The following is a 24,330-nucleotide window of genomic DNA, read 5'->3' as shown; positions in this document are numbered from 1 at the left end:
GGGACAGCGAGCGGGTCGCCGGTGGTCGGCGGGTGACGGAGAGTGAGGCGCTGGAGGAGAGGAACTCCTGGCGATGGGGTCTTCGATGGGGGCTCGATCTGGGGGTGAAGAAGATGACGAGGGACGCTGGGAGTAGACAAGGAGAACGAGAGACTAGCGAGCAGGGCGACCGGGGGCGCTCGCTCACGATGGGATCGGGGGCGCGAGCGACGAGCCAGGGGAGGTGAGCGACGCTGGGGGAAGGGTGAGAGAGGCGCCATGGGGTCTCGGTCAGGGTGTGTGCTTGCGAGAGAGAGGAGTGGGGGCCAGAACGAGGGAGGGGCGAGGAGATCGAGCGAGAGGCGCTCGGTCCCTCGTGCCTTCGTGGCGGCGTGAGTGGGAATGGGAGGGGAGGGCCTCGGTAGGGTTTCCCCTGGGGGTCTTATACCCGAGGTGGATGGGCCGGTGGGGTTGGGCCATTTGGCCAAGCTGTTTTTTATTAGTTATTTTTTCTAATAGTTTCTGTTTTAAATAGTTATGTGTTTTTAATAATGCCCGATTCAACTTTATAAATTATTAGAGAATTTTTGTAATTTATCCGACATTTTTATTTTAACATTCGAAAACTTTTCTTGTTTGACTTATTTTTAAAAATTTGATTTTGACTCGGTTTCAACTGACACGAGATCAATGATAGAAATCAAGGTGACGTGTCATCATTAATGTGGGATCACTGTAGCTTAATTACATACATTACTATAGCAAAAGCTGAAGATGTCACAAGTACGTCACGCCGCGCTGCTACGACGGTGCTGTTGCCACGACCGACACACATCATTGCAGGGAGAGGGGCAACACCGCCACCGGTACGTGGTGTTGCGTACTTGCGCTCTCAGACTACGACAACTGCGGTGCATTTACCGTCAAGGTTTTTGCCACAATCAATTTTTTAGTACGATGACTTTTACAACAGTTTGTAGAGCGGTGGTTTTTTTCCTATGATATTATGCATTTTACTTAACCTTGTCTCCTCATTCCTCACGATTCGACAACTAATCATACGTCCGGTTCTAAGTTTGGACATTCTGAACCCATAAACATACGGAATTCATTTTTAAGAATATATTTTAAACACACTTTAAAATATTAATAAAATGCAAAATAAATTTTCATCTATATATCTTCGCAACATGTGCTATTTCAGTGCTACTAAATGCGTTCCGGTGGCACATTTTGTGTCTTTTTGCATAGGCCAAACAAAAGTTGCTTTTACTTTCTGCACGCACATAAGATGTGAAGGTGTATGCGTGAATTCTTTTTCATTTTTTTTGTATTAGAAATGCTCAAGTGTGTTTATATGCCCATATGTTCATTCATCCATGTACTTTCTGCTCTCGGTTCTCTGTCTTCAAAACAAACTTCGCCAAACTTCCTCTTCCCCCTTTAAAAAAAAAATTCCTCTTCCCTGCCGCGAGGACCCGAGGACGGCGGCCTCCATGCGCCGCTTTTTCGCCGCGGCATGGCCGCACCTCTTTATCTCCTTCCTCCTCGTCGCGCCACAGTCAAAGGCGGCGTCGAGCTTCGGCGCCACCGCTGGCCACTCAGAGTGGCAGGTCTTGACCAGGGCCAACTTCTCTTCCCAGATCCGGCTCCACCCCCACGTCCTCCTCGTCGTCACCATGCCATGTGAGCCCTCCTACCTATCCTGTCTAGCTGAATGGTTCGGTTTCTGACTGCATGAGTAGTTGCCAAGGTCAAGTTGTTGAATCAAACAGTCGAATTTTCTGCCCATGTTGAATTCGAAATCTAGAAGTTCTGAAGTACATGGAAGGATAAGTAAGCAATCACTAAAATCCATTGCACCAACGATTCAACGAAGTACTTGATGCAGTCGATTTGACAAGGCAAACCGTGCGATTTATTAGTCCAAAACGCTGCAAGATGACACACATTCCTGGACAATTTTAAGTAGTCTGCTATGAGGTTTGTTCAATAGGCATTACCATGCATTAGGGTAAGCCCCACACGCTCCAGAAAATGAGAATGTGTGCATGAGCGAGTCCCAACTCACCGTAACCGTTATTTCTTATGATCATCTATAGGGTATGGCGAGTCAAGATCACTGATGGCTGAAATACAGCAGCTTGTCGCAACCGATGAGATGGAGCTAGGGCGCCTTAAGTTAATGGTTGTTTACAGAAATTCTGAGAAGTTGCTGTCTGATGCTATTGGCGCAACTGAAGGAACAAAGTTCATATACTACCAACAATCCATACAGTTCAAATATCAAGGAAAGCTTCGTGCACGTGATATATTATATTCAGTACAATATATCATGTCACTTAAGCATGAGGAGGCCCCTTTTGTGATTCTGCACACAAGAGAAGATGTGGAGGCGTTTATTCAATCAACTGACAGAGCTGTACTGCTATCCGAGTTTTGTGGTTGGTTTACCAGATTGGCTAGTGGCGGAAGCAACGGAAGCAGTGGGGTCACTCCATCAAAAATCCACACAGAGAATGGTTAGTCAACTCTGTGTCATCTGTCCTCGATTCATCCAGTATTTTGTATCATTTTTTGCTTTTGTGATGAGGCACTTGTTAAAATTGAGGTTGGTTACTACGGTTCCTGAATAGCTCTTTGTCTCTCTCCCTCTCTCTCAAAAGCGAGCATGCATTTTCTTTAGAACTTTACGGGAAGAAACACCTTAATTTAGGTTTCCTAATGATTAATAAATGATTCAAGATCCCACAAGCACATATGGTGTAAGATGGTAAAATATCCACAATCGGAAACTCAGGATGACATAGTTTTAGGTGGTCTGCCTTATTCTTTCAAACTGATCTACCTTAATCCTTCTATTTCATGTTCCATAATCATCATAAAACTTCTGAGTGGGTGATAAATCATGTCAACTCGTTTCTGACATTTGGATGCTATACTCATTGATATCATACAGTTGACATTTCTGGGAAGACAGTGACCAGACAGTCAGATGGCCAACTAGAGCTTGTAAGTTTAGCAAAGAAAGTCGCATTTATATCTGGTTAATATTCCTGATATATTTCTTTGAGAGAACTCCTGTCTGTCTGAACTATGACGGTTGATCATTTATGACGACAGACCCCTGAAAATGCACTTATTTGAATGACAAACAGGTTATAGAAGATGAAGAACTGATCTTTGGAGGTGGGAGTCAGCTTACTGGTTCTCCTTGGAAAGGTGGATTTACCACAGCAAATCAAAGCGGCTCAGATCAAATTGAAATATCAACTGATGAAAATAGTAAGTTGTGCACAGTGCGAAAGTTCCAACAGTTTGAAAGCTTCTATGCAAAGCTTACTGCCCTGTCAAGAGAATACTTTCTTCCTCCGGAGAAAGTTAGATTTGGCCTTGTAACTGAAAAACTGCCATTATCTTCATTGGATATTGCCAATGCAAGCAATTCAGAGACATGGTTCCTCAGTATTCATTATCTGGGATGCACATCTTGTTCAGTTATTGCGAAAGAGGAAGATGACCTAAGAAGCCTGTTGCAATCATACCATAGTCTTGATGTTAAAGAGGTCAGTGAATATCCATTTCATGTACGTTATAAATGTACCAAAAGAACATGACATGTGCTAAATATTACTTTGAGACGAAGATACTATTATTTTTTCGAGAAAGCGCAAATGACATTTGCGTTTTTATCATTGAAAAGGCAGAGTTTGGGTTACATGTCCTCCTAGGAGGCACCAGTTACATAGCAAAAACGATAGAACTTAGTGGACATCCCAGGTCTGTGGGAGAACTACTCTAAGTCCACGGGCGCCCGCGTTGGCCCAGGCAGTGGCCTCCTCCTTGATGTTGCTGAGCAGCTGCAGCGAGGAAGGCTGGGCCCCTTCAAAGGCGCAAGCATTGAGGTGTTTCCAGATCATCCAAGGCACGAGGAGGGTGGCGGACGCGAGGCCCTTGTGCAGCGACTTCGGCGTATTCTGCCTGGCATGCAGCCACCAGTCCATGAGTGAGGCCTCGTGGTCTGGTGGGGTGGCAGTCATCCTGAGCCAGGCAAGGATCCCATGCCAAGTTTGGCGAACAAATGGGCATTCTAGCATCAGGTGGCGCATCGTTTCTGGGGCTTGATCGCAGAGTAGGCATCGGGGGTGGTGCTGCATTCCGTGGCGCGCGAGGCGCTCCGCTGTCCAGCATCGGTCCTGGCAGGCCAGCCAATGGAAGAATTTGACCTTTGGGGGAGCCCCATTCTTCCATATAAGCTTCCAAGAGGAGCACGCCGTGGAGCCCTGGAATGTTGCTAGGTAGGCAGAATGCGCGGTGTAGATGCCGTTGGACGTCCACTTCCAAGTTAGCCTGTCTGGCTCGGTTGAGAGCGTGACTTGCTGGGCAAGTTGCCAGAGCTGCAAGTATTGGCCTATCTCGTGGACGCCTAGAACTCCGAGAATGTCTCGGGCCCAGGAGTTGCCAAGGAGACCCTCAGCCAATGTCCTGATCTTGCGCCGTCTTTTCGGTATGCATGTGTATAGCTGGGGCATTAGTTCGCAGACGGACTTGCCATTAAGCCATCGGTCCTCCCAGAAGCGGGCAGCGTTGCCATTGCCGACGGACATGAAGGTAGAGGCGAAGAAGAGCGCGCGTTCCTTGGAGGAGGACTGCAAGTCCAGGCCATGCCAGGCACGCTCCGAGTCTGTGCGGGAGAACCAGAGCCAGCGGAGGCGAAGGGCAAGGCCGGCGCGTTCCAGGTCTTGCACGCCAAGGCCACCGTGCTGCAAAGGCCGGCAGACGCGGCGCCAGTTAACGTGGCATTGGCCGCCATTGGCTGCACGTCGACCAGCCCACAAGAATCCGCGCTCGATTTTTTTGATCTGACGAAGCGTCTTACGCGGCGGCGCGTACGCTAGGAGCTGGTGCACGGGGATGGCTCCCAGGACGGATTTGACCAAGGCAAGGCGTCCACGCTTGTTCATCAGCCCCGCCTTCCAAGTTGGCAGGCGATCGGCGATCCTATCCACCAGGGGCTGAAGCTGGGCTGCCGAGGGACGCCTTATTGTGAGGGGGATCCCGAGGTAGGTGAGCGGGAGCTGGGTGATGGGGCAACCCAGGTTGGCGATGGCGGCAGTGGCTGTGTCGTCGTCGCAGTGCAACAGAGTTGCCGTGCTTTTGGTGTAGTTCACCATCAGGCCAGAAGCTGATCCGAACAGCTTCAGGATCTCACGTACAACCCTTGTGTCGTGTGCGGAACAGTGGCAGAAGAGCACAACGTCGTCGGCATATAGCGACACCGCGGGGATTGACCTCGCAGGGTGCAGCCGTGCCAGAACACCAACTTCGATGGCCCTCCGGATTAGTCGTCCGAGTGTGTCTACAGCGAGCACGAACAGCTGCGGAGAGAGGGGGTCTCCTTGACGGAGCCCTCGACGGTGCCATATCGGGGGGCCAGGCTCACCGTTCGTCAGGACTCGCGTGCTTGCTGATGAAAGGAGGATGGCTATCCACTCCAGGAATCTGCTGCCAAAGCCGTATCCCCGCAGGACCTCGAATAGGAAGGGCCAGGACAAGGAGTCGAACGCGCGCGCCAGGTCCAGCTTGAGCAGGATCCTCGGGGCTCCGAGCTGGTGTAGCAGCCTCGTAGAATGCTTGAAAAGGATGAAATTGTCGTGGAGGCTTCGACCAGTGATGAAAGCATTCTGACTCTTGCTGACCAATCCATCGAGTTTTGGGGCGAGGTGCAGCGAGAGGACCTTGGCGAAGATCTTGGCCACAAGATGGATTAGACTAATGGGCCGGAAATCATTGAGCGTATTGGCGCCAGCTCGCTTGGGCAGCAGGGAGAGCAGCACTTGGTTCAGGCTAGCAAAGCCCCTGCCTCTAACCGTGCTCCAACAGGCCCGCAGGAACTCTGCGGTGAAGCCATCCGGCCCTGGCGCCTTATGCGCAGGCAGGCGCTTAATCGCCGCCCAGATCTCGTCGACGCTGAAAGGCAGGTCTAGGTCCTCCAGGTCCGTGGGCACGATCAGCTCCGACAGTTCCAAGGTGTGTTCGCGGTCGAGGGCGGTGCCCAGGAGGGCGTTGTAGTGCTCGTAGGCTGCCTGGGCGAGACCTTCCTGCTCGGTGATCAGGTGGCCCTCCACGGCAAGCCCAAGGATCCTGGACTTCTGCCGGCGATAAGAGCACTGCCGATGGAAGAAGGCGGTATTGGCATCGCCGTCCTTCAGGTATGCCAAACGGGCACGCTGGCGAGCTAACGTGCGCTCCATAGAGGCGAGTCCGAGGTAGGAGATTTTGAGCTGCTTACGGAGCCACTCCTCATGGGGTGATAGCAGCCTATCCTCTTGCGCCTTGTCGAACCGTGAGATGAGCTCACGAGAGATGGCGAGCTTGCTTCTGATGTTCCCGACAGATCGAGAGCTCCAACTAGTCAGCGACCGCGCCGTTGCCTGGAGCCGCAACATCAGACGGTGGAATGGGTCAGCATGGGTGACCGAATTCCAGGCTACGTCGACCGTCTCGTTGAAGCGTCGAGCCGCAGCCAGAGATCCTCGAAGCGGAAGCGATGTTGAGCGGCAGGCACGGGGGAACAGTCCAGCAACAACGGGCTGTGATCGGAAACGACCGAAGCCAGGCAACGAAGGTGGCACGCAGCATGTGCTTCCTCCCAGTCCGAGGTGCATAAGTCTCTGTCGAGGTGCACGAGGGTACGGGGCGACTGCTCATTCGACCAAGTGTAGCGGCGCCCGTTGAGATATACTTCCTTCAGCGTGAGCTCATTGATCACCCGTCGGAATCTGCCCATCATGCGCCGATGGAGATTGCCGTTATTTTTGTCCTTGTCGCAGTAGATCAGATTAAAGTCACTGCAAAGCATCCATGGCCCAGGGCAGCCGGCGCGGATGTCGCGGAGTTCCTGGAGAAAGGCGACCTTTGCCGCCTCATCCTGCGGGCCGTATACGACCGTCAACCACTAGGGTGTGGCCGTGCCGAGAGCAACCTTAGCGGTGAGTGCGTTCGTAGAGAACGTTGGGTCTGTGATGCTCACAGACCGGCTCTTCCAAGCGAGGAGGATGCCTCCGCGCGTGCCTAATGCCGGTAGGTATACGTAATCGTCAAACTCAGACCCCAGCGTATCGAGAAGCACCGGCGAGCAAATGAAATCCATTTTTGTTTCCTGGAAGCAGGCAATGGTCGCGCCCGTAGTCTCGATCAGCGATCTAACAGCGTAACGTCGAACGCGAGAGTTTAAGCCGCGGACGTTCCAAACTACAATCTTAGGGCCGCGATCCATAAACACGGGATCGACGGTCGGAGATTGCAGCGCGGGGGCTAAGTCTCGCCAGCGCCGGCAGCGGTCGCAGGGGTGCTCGTCAGACGGCAAAGTCCCTCCGGTAGTTTTCGATCAATCAGCGCGGCCATAGCCGCGAGTACGTCGAGCGGGATGGGCGCGGCGAAGATGCCATCATATGCGCGCATCTCCGCGGAAGTGATCCACTGGTCGATGCCAATGATCCCAAGTGTGCGCAAGACCTGCACCTGTGCCCTCCTTTCGGCAGTGGGCGACGCCGCTCCAGGGGATTTGGCAGTGGAGGCAGAGCGGCCGCGGCGAGGGACGGAGAAGCTCAGTGGGCGTCGGGGGTGCCTCTTCCCCGGCGTGGGGAGAGAGGCAGCAATTTGTTTCGTGGCGGCAGCAAGGAAGTCCCCAAGGGTCCAGTGCATGTCGGCAGTAATACGTTCCCTGGGGCGACGAAAGGTAACCGGCGGCGAGGCGAAGCGGTTGGGGGCCGAGCGCATGGCAGCGCAGTCCTCGATGGACCCCCTAGCAGTGAGCTGAGGAGGGGGTGACGAGGGTGGAGACAGAATTTGGTCTTGCACCGGTCCAGCAGCTTGCATGGGCCTTGGCGGTGAAGTGGCGGGCTGCAGGGCCGACACGTGGGGAGGAGCATCTTGCATGGCTGGGGGATGCGGCAAAATAACGGCAGGAGAAACGCTTCGCGCGCCCTCCCCCTCCTTGGTCGTCGCGGTCCCCGGGGACCGGCCCTCAGAAGGCTCCAAAACTGCGGCAGGCGGTGACGCGGCCAAAGCACCACTTTGTCCCGACCGGGCTGTGCTGTTGGCCGGTGAGGATGGACCCGCCAGCTGTGAGTCTGGCACCTCGCTGTCCGAGCCGACAGGGGCCAGATCCTGACGAGGCCTGGGGCTGCATGGGTCGGAGTTGGGCCCTCCAGCGCCGTCATCTCGGGCAGAAGGCGACACCGAATTCAAATTCGGGGTGGCTTCTGTGCCGCTCACCGCCAATGCCGTGCCGCCAGCTGGCCCGCATCCTGGCGAATCTGTACCTGCTGGCCCTACGCCCCCGTTTGCAGCAGTTGTGGGAGGAGGACCGTCTACAGGAGCTTGCTTTGCTTTCCTTTTTGCCTTTCCTCTTTTGGCATCCCAACGGAAGTGGCGGGCCCCATCCCGGCCAGGCCATGGCAGCATGCACACGAGGGGACGACGGCCGGCCGGCGGCGCCGCCTCCGTGCAGGAGCCCTAGGGAGCCATGGCGACACCATCCGCACGCGGAGGTCGATCCTTGGCCTGCCATCCTAGGGAATCGATGGCAGTGCCATCGGCACGGCCCGGGGGTGGCGCGTCGGCACTTGCGGCCGCGGCGGCGGGAGCGGCCGGGGTCTTGGCCGGCGTCCGGGGCGGTGCCGTTGCCATCCCCTCCATTGCCATCCCTGTCGCGCCTGGCGGCGATCGCAGCACGGGCATGGGCGCGGTCAACCTCAGAGCACGCGAGGGAGATGGTAATGGGGTACGACAGGATGCGGACGGTCGGGGCGGAGGAGCCAGCGCCGGGGAGCAGCTCGACGACCTCCAGAGTAGCGGCGCGCCGGATGGCATCAGGATCATGCATGCGACCAGCAAGTCGGAACACGTCGAGGTCGGCGCGGGACCGAGTGCGAGGATGGAGCCGCTCGATCCAAACCGTCGTGCCGAGGATGTGCTCAGCTGTGGCAACATTCCAGGCATGGGCGGGGACGCCGCGGAGCTCGAGCTCGACACGGTGTTCTAACCCACCCGAGCTGGCGTGCGCGAGCTTGCACCACGGGCGCAACGACAGGGTGAACCTTGGGCCATAGACGAGGTGATCGCCGTTCATGCGGTCCTTGCAGGCTCTAGAGCCGAAGATGACGATGAAGTCCTCGGGCTGGTGCGCGTGGATGGTGAAGTCCCCGACCTCGAAGCTGAAGGTGCGGTGGAGCAGGTCGGCGACCTCGTCGGCGGACACTTTCGGCCTGGTGCCCGTGATGGTGATCACCATGGCCCGGGCCAACACTTCCTCTGCCTCTTCCATCTCAACGGTGCGTGCGAGGATGACCCGCACTGGGACAGCGGCAGGCACCTGGGCAACCGGAGCTGGGAGCAGAGGCGGTGGCGGGGGCAGGGCCGGCCGCGGGGACGTCCTGACCGCGAGTGCTTGGAGGAGCGCGACCCATACGCCGGTGGAAGCTCTCGCAGCCGCGGGAGTCATGGCCGGAGATGAGGCACTTCCGGCAGCGGATGTCGCTCTTGCAGTCCCGGGCCCGGTGGCGATGATCTAGGCAGCGGAAGCAGAGCCCAACGATTGCCTCGGGGGAGGGGCTGCGTGGGCGTTGCAGCGCGGGCTCCGGCTCGGGCGCGCGGCGGGGGCGGAGACGGTTCTTGCGGCGGGGCTGCTGGAAGCCGTCTGCATCCACCACGTCGCCACCAGCAACGCGGTGTACCTCGGAGCGGGGGCCGATGCGGGCCTTAGCCGGAAGCCGCGGCGCCGCCACCACAGGGCCAGGGGCAAGGGGCGCGGGGGCGGTGCTCCGGGAGGAAGACACGGGGACGGCGCACCGGCCGGCTGGCGGCGTGCGGGCTACCTCGCTGTAGGAGCGCGCAGAGGAGTCGCTGTCGGAGCCGGACCAGCGGCCGTCACCGAAGGAGACGCGGTCCCCGGACACGGCGGAGGGTGGGGGAGGGGCTGGGGAGGAGGGCCACCGGCGTGGATTCGACGGCGGCGAGGCTGGTGGAGGGCTGGGTCAGGCTAGGGGAGCGGGAGGGAGGGGAGTGGAGAGGAGCGGAGCGGAGCCATCGCTATTCATTATTAGGTAGTCGAAGATACTATTATCTCCATGCATTCTCGGCGTGATTGTCAATTACTCCCTCTGTCCGGGTTTATTAGGCCCCCTTTTATTTTGAGCCAAAGTTTGACCATGAATTTAACTAATAAAATGTAAATTAGATGTAACAAATATTATACCATAGAAAACCTTTTCCAAATACAAATCCAACAATATACCTTTTATGTTTTTAGTCAAATACATGGTCAAAGTTGGATCCAAAATACAAGGGCCTAATAAATCTGGACGGAGGTAGTAGTAGGTAATAAAGGAGGATAATGCATGTCAGAATGATGTGTTTATTGCATTCATGTTACTTTGCATATATCTCCTTTGTTTATCTATTCTTACCAATCAAATCCTTTTAACCAGGTTCTATTTTACTGCGAATATATCTCACAAAAAATGTTCTTAAGCTAAAGATAAAAAGAGAACAATCCAGTTTATTCATAATTAATATAGTAAGAGTATGTAATTTGTTGATCTCTATAACAGAATACCTTGTTTTATTTGGTAAAAAGGCATTGTCTTTTATGAATTTCTGCTAGATAGTTTTTCTCATGGCCTCTTCAAATATCCAACTTATAGTTGTACATGCATCATGCCGTGACGTTTGGAGTTACATGTTATATTTGTAGATTGATGCTGATGCGAGTGGCGGCGAGGTTACCTTTCCTGCAAACAGGCCCTCAGCTATTCTATTTATCGATAGATTATCCGATTCCTTAAAAATTAGAGATGAAAGCAAATTATCTCTCAAGTTAATACGGGAGTATGTTCAGAAAAATTATCCACCTTATGTCATTTCTGGTGATCTAAATAGTGGTAACTCCAGAATGCCCACAAAAGCGGGTCCTTCTGCACTGAGCACAAGTAAGTCAGATGCCCACTCTGGGACAGCTAGGTTGCATGATTTGGCCTCGAAGTATATGGATCTAGGGGAGAAAATGTCAGTAATGGTTGTTAAAGATGGAGAAAGTATTTCATACAGAAGTGCTAGCGAAGGTAGTACTAATAGTCCTTTATATGAAATTCTAACAAAACTGATTCACAAAACAAGATCAGCACATAGGTCAAAGAAAACGAGGATAAGTTTTGTAGCAAAAGATGTTGATCTAAAGTTGCTGTCTGACGATTCTGAAGTCCAAGTGGTGGATTCCGTATCAATTCGAGAAAGTCAAAGAACGGATGATTTATTTGCCAGCTCAGACAGTGTCAATGATGGTATCGCTGAAGTTTCTGTGCATGAAAACAACAAGGCAACAGAAATTGAATATATCGGTGATGAACAAACACCGACTATACTTGAGAAAATTCCTGCACACTCGTGTGGTATCAGTGATAATGATCTTCATTGTAGTGATACAGAAATGGAGGAACAACAAGCCGTCGAGGCCTCTGATGTAAGCCCTGACCTTCAGAAAGAGGCCTCCATTGATGTGCATAGCAGCAATGAAGTTCGTGCCAAGTTACAAAAGCACAGAGATGAGAAAATTGTTACAGAAGTTTTGGAGATTTTGGAACCTGATGGGAGAAAAGTGAACTCTAACAAAGAGAAATCAGGATCTCCAAATCAGCAAAATGTATTTTCAGTCCTAAGTCAAGAATCTGAAAGAATTGAAAATTTCATTTATGAGGATGATTTGTTTAATATAGATGAAGAATCAGAAAAAAGTGACAGCAAATATTCTCCACGTGCAACATTTAGCTCTTCCAGCATCCTTGCAAGTGATAACACTGAATATACAGAGCAGGTAACATCAAGTATATCAGAAAACCATTTTGCTGGTTCATTCTTCTTTTCTGATGGTGGTTATAGGCTTCTGAGAACTTTAACTGGTGGATCAAGAATGCCATCCCTGGTAATAATTGATCCAGTTCAACAAAAGCATTATGTTTTTCCTCAGGAAAGTGAATTTAGCTACCCTTCCTTGGCAGATTATTTTGATAGTTTTGTGAATCAAAGTCTTTCTCCGTATTATCGTTCAGCCTCATCTGTTGTAAGTTCAAAGGAGCTTCCAAGGCCGCCTTTTGTCAATCAAGATTTCCATGAGGCAAATTCCATCCCTGTGTTGACAGCAAGTAGTTTTTGTCGCTTGGTCTTTGGATTTGAAGGTTGTGATTCAAAAAATGAAACGCCATTGAATACTGCTACTATTTCTTCTGCTTGGAAGAAGGATGTGCTGGTGCTGTTCAGCAACTCTTGGTGTGGGTTTTGCCAAAGAACAGAGCTTGTTGTCCGTGAATTGCACCGATCATTCAAAAGTTATATGAGTTCAAATTCTCAGTTTGCGAAGGCTCAAGGTTTGCAGACCGAAGGTACTAACCTGAACTCATCAGTTGAAAGCGGAGAGCCTACATTGCCCCTTTGTCTTTTGAATTGTGCAAACATTTCCTTCTATCTCAATGCACTTCTTTTTGGGACATAATGCTAGTCATTCTGTACATTATATTCACTTATGCTGGTGAGCACTAGAAAACATAATCTTATCTTAGGCTCCTAGGTGTTATGAATCATACCTCACGAGTTAAAAGCAAGAAAAGACTGGAATTGTCCTGCAAAATTTGCATTTTTGATATAACAGAAGTAATGCCTTAAGCCCTTAACCCAGTGGACCATGAAACTTTATGAATTATTTTTAAGGGCTCTAATATACAAGGTACAACCTATAAAGCAGACCGGCAAAGTATATGAACCTTAATGGAACACCATTGTACAGAAAACATTTTATTATAGCCTGTTCCCCAAGAGGTTAGAACATTGCAACGAATGTATCTTTATTACTTACATTTCAAATGCTAATTATTTATTGTCACACAAAAGATTATTATATTGTATGCAGAGAATAACGGAGACTTGGGCCTTCCAGCTATTTACATGATGGACTGCACAACAAACGATTGCCATCATTTACTAAAATCAGCAGACAAGGTAGTAATAGCCGATTGCATATTCTATCTATTTAACTTTTCCAAGTTTACAAAAAGAACTCTCCTATGAGCCCAGTTTTTTGTCGTAAGGAACAAACATAGCCCTATTTTTAGCTTTGGTAATGAGTTCTCCGCACTATGTTACCATGCTTTGGCTTGGAATGTGTTGTATTAGCTAGTAGTCTAGAGTATGGGGAGCATGGTGCTTAGTAAACTCTTTAAACTGTTAGCTAGCTAGCTAGAGTGGTACTTCTCCATTCATATATATAGGCCTAATGCATTTTTTGATACTGGCTTTGACTATGGATAAGAGTATACATGAGATGTATAATGTAAAAATTATATCATTGGAAGCTCCTTTCACGTACGAATTTATGCTTTGTGTAACTTGCATGTCATATATTATTGCTCTAACATGTGGTCAAAGTTAGCCTAAAAAAACGCATTAGGCCCTATATATATGGATAGAGGGAGTAGCACTGTTGCACACTTAGTGAAGGTATCCAGCCAGGGCATGTGCTCAAGTTGAAGAGAATAGGTGACCTCATAGCTTGTCATAACCTGTTATAAAGGTGCTTGCACCGGTAATAATCATGCAGGAAATACATTAGCTTCTGGTCTGTCTGAAAAGACCTCGTCATTCAACCATTAGATTCACTCTGATATCTACAGTTCTGTTAAGCAGCGGTGTGAGCTGTAAATAAAATACAGAGATGGCCCATCTAATTAGCATATTTTGTAATCTACATACGATAGGGCCAACTTTACATTTGGTTTGTGCAAAATTCAAATCTTCCTCTCTGGCCCATACTCCAATCCCTTTTGAAAGATGTAGAGGAAATAATGGGACATTTTGACTCCCTCCGCCTGTTCAGTTCGACATCGAGGTGCCAAACCTTCCCGTCGATGTGAGCAGAATGCTGCCCAGGAAGTTCAAGTCATTTAACACAAGACAAGTGTTCTGTATTAAAATGTTTAAATACATTTTTTTATGGTACTACAGTTCCACTGGTATGTCCACACCCATAGCACCAGGAAACAATCAAATAAAGATTAGCTACGAAAACAGAGATAGAGACCGGTTTAGCTTTCCTTGAATTAGAGATGAGATTAGGTAAGATAAAACTTGAGAACCAAGTAAGGCATCCCTATATACACGGATGCATGTATCCATTTATCATCAGTCAATAAACTGGTCTTTCGTTAAACCTCTCCTCCCCCTGCTACCTTTGCAATGATCCAGTGATCATTACAATATCACACCCAACATTCCTCAGAGTTCCATAGGTATTTTATATGGCTATCGGTGTTTTTTCGACAACCCAGGTTTAAGTGGATATTTTAGGAAACCTTTTCCTCTCGAGCCCACTTGAATTGTTGCCTTGCATGACATGACCATTTTTTTGGTATTGAGTGCTTACTTGACTAATATTGATATAACTTTCATATGCTCACAGGAGGAGTTTTATCCTACGGTGTTGCTTTTTCCGGCGGAGAACAAAAGTGCAATATCGTATGAAGGAGGAATTTCTGTGGGTAATTTAATTGAATTTTTGGAGTTGCATGCGAGCAATTCTCGCCATATGTTGGAATATAAAGGTTGGTTCAAAAGTGTCTGGTACTCGTACGTAAGAATTTGGATCCGCGAAGTACTGTAATCTATGTTTGTCTACTGTTCACAAGAGTTTTCACCCTCCTGTGTTCATGTGCTGTCCAGGCATACAACTGCACAAGTGCAGATTACTAATATCTTAGAGCACCTCTAGCAGATCCCTTATATCGTCGTGGTACCGTAAAACCACTATAAGGGAAACCTTAAAACTGTTTTACGGTACCATGCAGGTTGCGGTAGAACAGATACCACAAATTTCAACCGTAAAAATGAATATTCCATCCGTTGGTGCCTTTTTATTTGTTTCCTCTTTTTTTTCCATGGTCATCTTGTTCCCCAAATCACCCGCACAAGTGGCCGCAACCGTGCCTCTCCGCCCCGCCGCAAGCCGGACTCGCTGCCCGCCATGTTGAGCTAGCTGCAGGAGTACAACAAGCGTCTGCTCGCCATCCGGCGGCGCGCGATGTCCATCGGGCCCCGGCGGTGACCTTGAGCCCGCATCCATGGCAGAGTTACTGTGGCCACCCGGGAGCTCGAGGGGCGCAATGGCCATCGGAAATGAGGTGAGGAAGGGCGGGAGACGTCAACCGGCTGGTTGGCGGCGGTTGACGTGAAACTTCCCTCCCACCAACAACAACGACAACAACAACAAAGCCTTTAGTCCCAAACAAGTTGGGGTAGGCTAGAGGTGAAACCCATAAGATCTCGCGACCAACTCATGGTTCTGGCACATGGATAGCAAGCTTCCACGCACCCCTGTCCATGGCTAGTTCTTTGGTGATGCTCCAATCCTTTAGATCTCTCTTTATGGACTCTCACCAACCGTCTTTTTTGTTAAAGGCGAAGTGGAAATTTTGCAGATGTGCAGATTACTAATATCTTAGAGCATCTCTAGCAGATCCCTTATATCGTCGTGGTACCGTAAAACTACTACTCCCTCCATTTTTATATATAAGGCCACAAACCCACATTACAGGTACCAAGGCAAAAGTTAATGCATTCTAAGGCTGCTCATAGTGGAGAGTAACATATAGTAGTATCATGCATATGTTACTATTGTATGATACTACCTTCATAGTGCATAGTATCATAAACTAGTATCATAGGTGTTCTCATTTATTGACATGCATGACACATAGTAGCATAGCATTTAACATGATACGGTATCTACCTATGTTACTATAACCCTCTCTCTCTTCTTTAATTACTTGCCACATCACCATATTTGCTAGTCCCAAGACTATGTTACTAGCTATGATACCCCCACTATGGCCAGCCTAAGTCAATATTGCAAGACAATTTGTCTCCTTATTTACCGTGTAAATTAATGTGTATTTTTCTCTCTCATGCATATCAAGCCAATGATCTCACTCCTGCATGCATGCAAGGGATAATTAATGTCCTCCTTTGCTAGTACTACGAGACAAACACCATTAATATTGCGTCGATTAGTGTTAGTGGCCTTGTATATATGCAAATTGTAATTTTGATAGTGGCCTTGTATATAAAAATGGAGGGAGTATGAGGGAAACCTTAAAACTGTTTTACTGTACCATGCAGGCTGCGGTAGAACAGATACCCAAAATTTCAACCGTAAAAATGAATATTCCATTTTTTATTTGTTTCCTCTTTTTTTTCCATGGTCATCTTGTTCCCCAAATCACCCGCACAAGCGGCCGCAACGGTGCCCCTCCGCCCCGCCGCAAGCCGGACTCGCTGCCCGCCATGTTGAGCTAGCTGCAGGAGTACAACAAGCGTCTGCTCGCCATCCGGCGGTGCGCGACGTCCGTCGGGCCCCGGCGGTGACCTTGAGCCCGCATCCATGGCAGAGTTACCGTGGCCATCCGGGAGCTCGAGGGGCGCAATGGCCGTCGGAAATGAGGTGAGGAAGGGCGGGGGACTTCAACCGGCTGGTCGGCGGCGGTTGACGTGAAACTTCCCTCCCACCAACCGTCTTTTTTGTTAAAGGCGAAGTGAAATTTTTGCCCTGAATCCTGAACATATGAGGTATTGGAGGCTCGTTTTATGGTTTTCCTCAAAAAGGTATAAGGGTCAGCTGATTTTGAGGGATCTGGTCGGGTCAGTTTTTCTGCTCAAAACCGTAAAAGAGCGGTTATTTTGGACACGGCGATACACATACAGGCACACAGGATACAACATTTTCCAAAAACAGCCATTCGGGGATACAACAAGTCTATATAAAAAAATGCCATGTAATATACATAGTTAAAAATAAAAACAATATATCAAATGGAAAATGCTAGTCTTAGTCTATCAGAGAGTGGAGGCCCGGCTGCCTTTCACCCACCCAGACAATTGGCACCGGCAGTGGCTCCCAAACGCCATGCTCCCTGACAGCTAATGTTCGGGATATCAGTAACTGGTACCATCTCGGTCAGGTGCCGGCGAATCGGTCATGTAACTGAATTATTGGTAACTCATTTATTGGTAGGTTAACTAGAGCCACATCTATATATCCTAGGCGGCATAGCACCATTCAATGTACTAAATTTCTAAATATGCAATCCTAGGTTACATAACAACCAGAAGTGTTATGGTGTTAAGTTGAGGGTGTGAGTTGCACATGAGGTCCAAAAGATCTTTGGCCTCGAGTCTTTGAGCAGTCCCTTTGCTCCCATGTTGTTGGAAGCGTTATCTGTGACTACTTGCACAATATTATCAGCACCTACAAAGCAATGAATGATACCAGCAATGAGTGAAAGAAAATTGATGCAAACCAATGAAAGGAACAATGGAAGTGATGAAATAGTTAAGATTCAGATTCATACCAAGTTTAACAATGCATTCATCCACATAGTTGAAGATGTATAGACTGTGTGTGCATCAGCCAATGCCTCTTTTGATTCAAGAAAGGCAGTCACCAAATTGCAATGCACACACAAGTTCATTATGCTCCTTTTCTTGTCCGTCCATGCATCAGTTATGATCGGCGGCGAGTCCTTGCGCTGCTTGGTGGTCGAGGTGGTACCAGCGGCTTCTCGTCCGTGAACAGGAGAGCAAAGGAGGATGTGCCTGAGAGGAGAGGAGGATGCTCGTCCGTGATCGGGAGAGCAAAGGAGGATCAGCCTGAGAGGAGAGGAGGACGGCGTGGGAGCCCCAATTTCCCTAACCCTAGATGCGGGCGCGGCTGTGAGATGTGGACAGGGTGGGTATTTTGGGCTCTAAGTAGGCCAAAGTGGCAGCCCAGTTAATCGCTGCGGGCTGATTTCTCGTTCTGACAGACGATAAATCGGTCTGACAGCTCGTTTAACTGGCTGGCCGAGAAACGTACCGATCAGGGGGTTTTCGTACCGGGCACCCTCCGAGTAGCAGTTAACTAGCCGATTAACTGTTATCTCGGCCGATATTTGGATGACAGCAAGCAACAAGGCTGAGTCCAGGCGGCAGTAGCGTCGAGTCCAGACAGCGGCGGTGCGTTCGTTGGAGCGTGGAGCAGCGTTACTTTTTGTGGCGCTGTATTGGGCCGATACTATTATTGGGCTTCCTGTGTCCCTAACGTACTCCATACGTATCCCAGCCGTGTCTTTCCTTTTTTCTTTTTAATTTGGAAATCAGGGGATACTGGGGGATACACGAATCCTGGCGTATCCAGCCGTATCGCCGTGTCCCGCCGAACTAACGGCAATTCGGCTGTTTTTCCCGTGTCCTTGCTTTGTAGAGTGCCACAACAAGAACGTTCTGCTCAAACAAAATTTGAGGGAATATTGCCTATAATGTATTACTTGACTGGTTCATAGCTGACTCATGCATCCTCCAACTATCACACCAAAGGTAATAAGAAAGTTATTATGAATGTATTGCTCGGTATAGTTGTGGTATATAATAAACATTCTAAAGCCTTGCTCTTTTTGGCAAACAGGATTTCTGCGAAAGAAGAGGATGGTAATGCAACATGAAGCACCGCAGATGGTCCGGTTTCACATAAACGACAAGAGCGGCAGCAGTGTTGGTTCCGTTCCGCCAAGTCAGCCAGAGAAGCGCAAGGTGCATATCATCACGGGGTCCATCCTCAGCGCCACCAAAAAGCTTGGTGCTGCAGTTCCGTTTGATAATGCTCGAGTCCTCATCGTATCGGCTGATCCTCACGAGGGATTTCATGGACTAATCATCAACAAAAGGTTAAGCTGGGACGCCTTCAAGAACCTGGACAGCTCCCTGGAGCCTATCAAGCTTGCCCCTCTCTTCTACGGCGGACCTGTTGTGGTGCAGGGTTACCACCTTGTGAGTTTGTCCAGAGCCACGCTGGAGGGGTACACGCAAGTCATACCCAACCTCTATTATGGAAACATAATTGCTACAAGCCGGGTAATCGCGGGGATCAGAGTGGGCGAGCAATCTGCCGAGGACCTGTGGTTTTTCCTTGGCTACGCTGGTTGGGGCTACAGCCAACTGTTTGATGAGCTATCTGAAGGAGCATGGCATGTTAGTGGAGGGCCGATCAAGCACCTGGAATGGCCGGAGAGTTAGAAGATTCCCTTTTAGTCCATTTTGCACATATCTGCTGACGTTACAACATGGCATTCAGAGGCATGGTGGTAACATTGTGTTTCCTGTACTGTAGCGTTTAACGCCTGCCGAGGCTACGGGAATTTTGGGCAGGGTAGCCTCTCGACACAGGTTGTTCTGATCTGAATTAGTTTTGGCACATTTTGGTGCACAGATGGTCGGATAAGGGAAAGCATTGGATTCATGATTTTGCAGATCGTATTCTTGTTCGGAATTTAGAAGTTTGTTATTTTAGCGGAACGAATTCGTTCCATTACCTCAAGTCCGCAATCTCCAGCAAAACAAATACAGTAGCATGGAAAGCATCAGTGACATGCTGTAAATTTTAGGCACCCGTCCAGCAGAGCTGCCCTTCAGCAGAGGTTGGTAGTAGACGAGAGGGTCCCGTTCGTGATGATTTCACAAGACCATCACGCGGAGAACACCATTTCTCCACTGATTTACTTCTCGCTAGTTACTGTTGTTGCTCTTGTTGAGGTCAGGTCGGAATTCAAGTATTCCCTCTGTAAAAAATATATATATACAGTGATCTAAACGCTCTTATATTTCTTTGCAGAGGGAGTACAAAACAAGAACGATAAAGGTTTTAAGATAGTACAAGATCAAGCTAAAGGGAGATAAAGACGAACTCAAGGCAATAAGAGTACACAAGAATGGTCAAATATTGACTGTTTTCTACTCCCCCATTTCTAAATATAACGTTTAGGAACGGGGGGAGCACAAGCAAACCAAACCGACAAGGAAAGAATATTGGACTTTTTTTTCTGACATTGAAAGGAGATTTAACGTGGCTAAGTTACATGAAGATGCTCGACTTAATTTGACAAGCACAACAACCGGCTTGGTTTATTAGACTAATCAGCAATTTTTAAAGATGCTCGACTAATTTGACAAGTTACATGAAGATGCTCGACTTAATTTGACAAGCACAACAACCGGCTTGGTTTATTAGACTAATCAGCAATTTTTAAATTGATTTAACTCAGATAAAAAGCATGGTAGCAATATTGCTGACATGCCAAAAAGCAGACACACCAGAATGCAGCGGATATTGAACTAGCACGTCTTTGAAATTGACATGAACAACAAATGCATGTACCAACAAAACGGTGGTCAGGACAATGATTAATAATGATTGGATCCGTCAAATCAACATGAAAGGGGATCTCTGTAAACATTATTTAGGTATTCGGGATCTCTGTAAACATTATTCAGGTATTCTTTGACCTCGGGAGCAAACCCCAAGAGATCAACTTCATCCCGGACATTGAAGATGCCGTTGGCTAGAAATTAATCAATAATGGTTGCTACTCAGCGGCCTCTGCTTACCGGATGTAGTTTGTGGGTTTGATTAGCTCCGAGATGCCGCGAATGGTCTGGAAAATTTGGGCAAACCCAAGATTAAATTCTTCTCTTGGCTAGTTCTTCAAGACAAAATTTAGACTTCTGACAAACTGCAATGCAGAAGGTGGCCAAATTGCGGCCTCTGTCAGTTGTGCAAAAGGGAGGCGGAATCAGCGTCACATCTTCTGTTCAAATGCTGCTACACTATAAGAGTGTGTTGGGGATAGTAGTAATTTCAAAAAAAATCCTATGCCATGTAAGGATCTATCTATGGAGAAACCAACAACGAGAGAGGTTGTAGAGCATCTTCATACCTTTGAAGATCGTTAAGCGGAAGCGTTACTATGGACGCGGTTGATGGAGTCGTACTCGCAGCGATTCAGATCGCGGTGGATTCCGATCTATATGCCGAACTATGGCACCTCCGCGTTCAACACACGTGCAGCCCGGTAACGTCTCCAACACCTTGACTAGCAAGGATGAAGGAGAGGTTGAGCGAGAGAGCTCCGACAGCACGACGGCGTGGTGGCGGTGGAGCTACGTGGTTCTCCAGCAGAGCTTCGCTAAGCTATGCGGAGGACGAGGATAGAGAGAGGAAGGGCTGAGCCGAGAAAAAGAGTTTTCGTGTCTCAAATCAGCCCCAAACCTTGGGTATTTATAGGAGGGAGGGAGAGAGGGTGTGCACCCCTAGGGTTCCCTCCCTAGGGGTCGCGACAGACCTAGATGGCCAGGGAGGGCCGGCGGCCAAGGTGGAGAGGAGGGCGGCGCCCTAGGTGGGCCTTGGGCCCCTCTGCGGCTAGGGTTTGCCCCCTCCACCTCTCCTTGCGCCTTGGGCTGAGAGGGGAGGGCGCAACAACCCACTTTGGGCTGGTCCCCTTCCACCTTTCGGCCCATGAAGCCTCTTCGGGCCGGTGGCCCCTCCCGGTGGATCTCCGGAACCCTTTCGTTGGTCCCGGTACGTTACCGGTGACGCCCGAAACACTTCCGGTGTCCGAAACCTCACATCCTATATATCAATCTTTACCTACGGACCATTCCAGAGCTCCTCGTGACGTCCGGGATCTCATCTGGAACTCCGAACAACCTTTGGTAACCACGTACACTATTTCCCTATAATCCTGGCGTCATCGAACCTTAAGTGTGTAGACCCTACGGGTTCGGAAAGCATGCAGACATGAACGAGACACATCACCAATCAATAACCAACAGCGGGATCTGGATCCATGTTGGCTCCCACATGTTCCTCGATGTCAAGGATTCAATCAACCCCGTATACAATTCCCTTTGTGTACCGGTATGATACTTGCCCGAGATTCGATCGTCGGTATCCCTATACCTTGTTCAATCTCGTTACCGATAAGTATCTTTACTCGTTCCGTAATGCATCATCCTGTGAGTAACTCCTTAGTCACACTGAGCTCATTATGATGATGGATTACCGAGTGGGCCCAGAGATACCTCTCCGTTACACGGAGTGACAAATCCCGGTCTCGATTCGTACAACCCAACAGACACTTTTCGAGATACCCGTAGTGCACTTTTATAATCACCCAGTTACGTTGTGACGTTTGGTACACCCAAATGTCTCCTACGGTATCCGGGAGTTGCACAATCTCATGGTCTAAGGAAATGATACTTGACACTAGAAAAGCTTTAGCAGACGAACAACACTATCTAGTGCTACGCTTAGGATTGGGTCTTGTCCATCACATCATTCCCCAATGATGTGATCCCGTTATCAATGACATCCAACGTCCATGATCAGGAAACCATGATCATCTATTGATCAACGAGTTAGCCAACTAGAGGCTCACTAGGGACACATTGTGATCTATATATTCACACATGTATTACGGTTTTCGGTTAATACAATTATAGCATGAATAATAGACAATTATCATGAACTGAAAATATAATAATAACCACTTTTATTATTGTCTCTAGGGCATATTTCCAACAGAGTCTGGAACACGATTTATGATTGGATGGGCATATAGTCTACAACACCCTTACGTAGTGATCTTCAAATAGTCAAACAATGGTGGGCTGACAACGATGGACGACCTAACTATCCTAGGAAGGCGGGAATCTCCCTACAAATGCTTGTGTGGTGGGAAATCTGGAACGAGAGAAATACCAAGGTCTTCCATAACAAGGAATCTTCGACCATGAAAGTGGCGGCAATAATCAAGAACGATGCGAAGACATGGGTCATAGCCGGGGCTAAACTTCTGAGCAATTTAATTTCAGAAGAGTGATCCCTTCTTTTTTATATTGGACCTGTGTGGTCCTGTAAGGTTGAAATTATGTCTAAACCTCTTCTTAATTAATGTGATGAGGCAAAGCTTTTGCCTCCGTTTCAAAAAGAAAGAAAAAAAGAACATACAAGATGATCACTTCGGTTGTGTTCTTGCCAGTGCTGTCCATGACAATGAAAATATGTAGGCAACTGCCGTAGTCGAACAAAGGCGAGTAATCGTGCCGAGAGGCTCCCTAAAAGCCTTACCGCCCTTCAGCCGGTGCAAGTTTGCAAGGGCACGAGTCCAAATGCCTACTTTGTTATACCAAAATAAGATGGTCCATTGGTCTATGAAACTGTAGGGATAATGAGGTGGTGCATGGTTTATGGTGGACTAACCTACAGTCTCTTTACCTAAATGTGACTTCATCTTTAACTTTCTCTTTTTATCTTCTTTCTGCTTTGACTTGTCCTGACCTTGATAATGTCACCAAATTTGATTAGGCAGGACTTCCGGGTTGGATTTTCTGTAACCACAACAAACACATATCTGTGTCGCTCTTTGTATATACTACCTCCATTCACGAAAATTGCTTTTGGCTCCCGAGCTTCATGGAGGTCTTCAAATTCAAACTTTAAATTTCGTGAAAGTTCGTATTTTAATATTTTTAAAAAAACATAGATAGATGAAGGTATAACACACAAGTGTGTAAATTTTCAGAACAAAATACGTTGAAATGAGGGTTGTTCAAAAAAGATAAATCTGAAACTTTTTAACACATGTTACTATTTATCATTTCAGACCATGAATTTGTTTTTTTGTACAGGTCGCGTTTCAAAGTATTTCGACCTGAAATTTTACACACACATGGATCATATCCTTGTTTAGTTGTATATTTTTTTTTCAGATTTTTTGGAACTATTTTTTTTGAATTTTGATTTTTTTAAAAATTTCGGCCTCCATGGCTCCCGGAAGCCAAACGTCCATTCTCCTCCATTCACTATTATAAAATGTTTTGGATATTTCAATATGAACTATATACAAATTGAAATGAGTAAACAAACACTCTAAAATACTTCCTCCGTCTCAAAATAAGTGTCTTAAGCTTAGTACAACTTTGTACTAGCTCTAATATAAAGTTGAGACAGTTATTTTGGGACAGAGGGAGTATGTCTGCACACATTCAATGTAGAAAACAGTTAAAAACATTTTTATAATAGTGAATGGAGGGAGTATTTCATAATCAATACGAGTATATAGGAACCAGTAGTATGCACGAGTGCGGCGTTGCAGAGGCCGGGCTCCAGTGAACCCAGTAATATATATTTAAAAGCTTCGAAAAATATCAATTTTTTTTATACAAATACATATACATGATAGTTTAGTATGTAAAAAGTTTCATCAAGTAATTTGGCTTTTTGCATTCTACACAAAAAAGATAAAAATCTGGCCCAAATACAACAAAAATAAAGCCCATTTTAATCTGTGTATTTGTCTTTTTTTTATACGCTACATAAAAACATAAACATTAGTGAAAATTTATACACGTATATTACAAATACGTATCCATGTATAT

The 24,330-nt window shown here is 48.1% G+C and overlaps 1 protein-coding gene across 3 annotated transcripts; it reads left to right on the top strand.

The window, feature by feature from the left end:
• Positions 1 to 1,360: 1,360 nt before the first annotated feature.
• On the top strand, positions 1,361 to 20,074 carry LOC123431665. Of its 3 annotated transcripts, XR_006623278.1 has the most exons (9): positions 1,361 to 1,665; positions 2,082 to 2,501; positions 2,939 to 2,991; positions 3,138 to 3,545; positions 10,739 to 12,419; positions 12,944 to 13,032; positions 14,489 to 14,630; positions 18,323 to 18,435; positions 18,524 to 18,616. XR_006623278.1 is itself a non-coding variant. In XM_045115350.1 (8 exons), the coding sequence occupies exons 1-8, from the start codon at positions 1,476 to 1,478 to the stop codon at positions 19,789 to 19,791; spliced, it is 3,048 nt and encodes a 1,015-aa protein (XP_044971285.1). In that variant the 5' UTR covers positions 1,361 to 1,475; the 3' UTR covers positions 19,792 to 20,074. The 3 variants fall into 3 exon arrangements, 2 of the variants coding, with proteins under 2 accessions (XP_044971285.1, XP_044971284.1); XM_045115350.1 differs by lacking the exons at positions 18,323 to 18,435; positions 18,524 to 18,616 and adding an exon at positions 19,727 to 20,074; XM_045115349.1 differs by lacking the exon at positions 18,323 to 18,435 and having other exon boundaries at positions 1,363 to 1,665; positions 18,524 to 19,364.
• The last annotated feature ends 4,256 nt before the right edge of the window (positions 20,075 to 24,330 follow it).

This window comes from Hordeum vulgare, chromosome 1H (assembly GCF_904849725.1).
Source record: "Hordeum vulgare subsp. vulgare chromosome 1H, MorexV3_pseudomolecules_assembly, whole genome shotgun sequence".
NCBI lineage: Eukaryota > Viridiplantae > Streptophyta > Magnoliopsida > Poales > Poaceae > Hordeum > Hordeum vulgare.
The sequence above is the reverse complement of the archived record's forward strand: the minus strand, read 5'-3'. Positions and strand labels throughout refer to the sequence as shown.

Coding starts and splice junctions, on each gene's coding strand:
- LOC123431665 (XM_045115349.1), top strand. CDS start 1,476: ATGCGCCGCTTTTTCGCCGCGGCATGGCCGCACCTCTTTATCTCCTTC. Junction 13,033..14,488: donor TACTAAAATCAGCAGACAAG/GTAGTAATAGCC, acceptor ATATGCTCACAG/GAGGAGTTTTATCCTACGGT. Junction 14,631..18,523: donor CCATATGTTGGAATATAAAG/GTTGGTTCAAAA, acceptor TTTGGCAAACAG/GATTTCTGCGAAAGAAGAGG.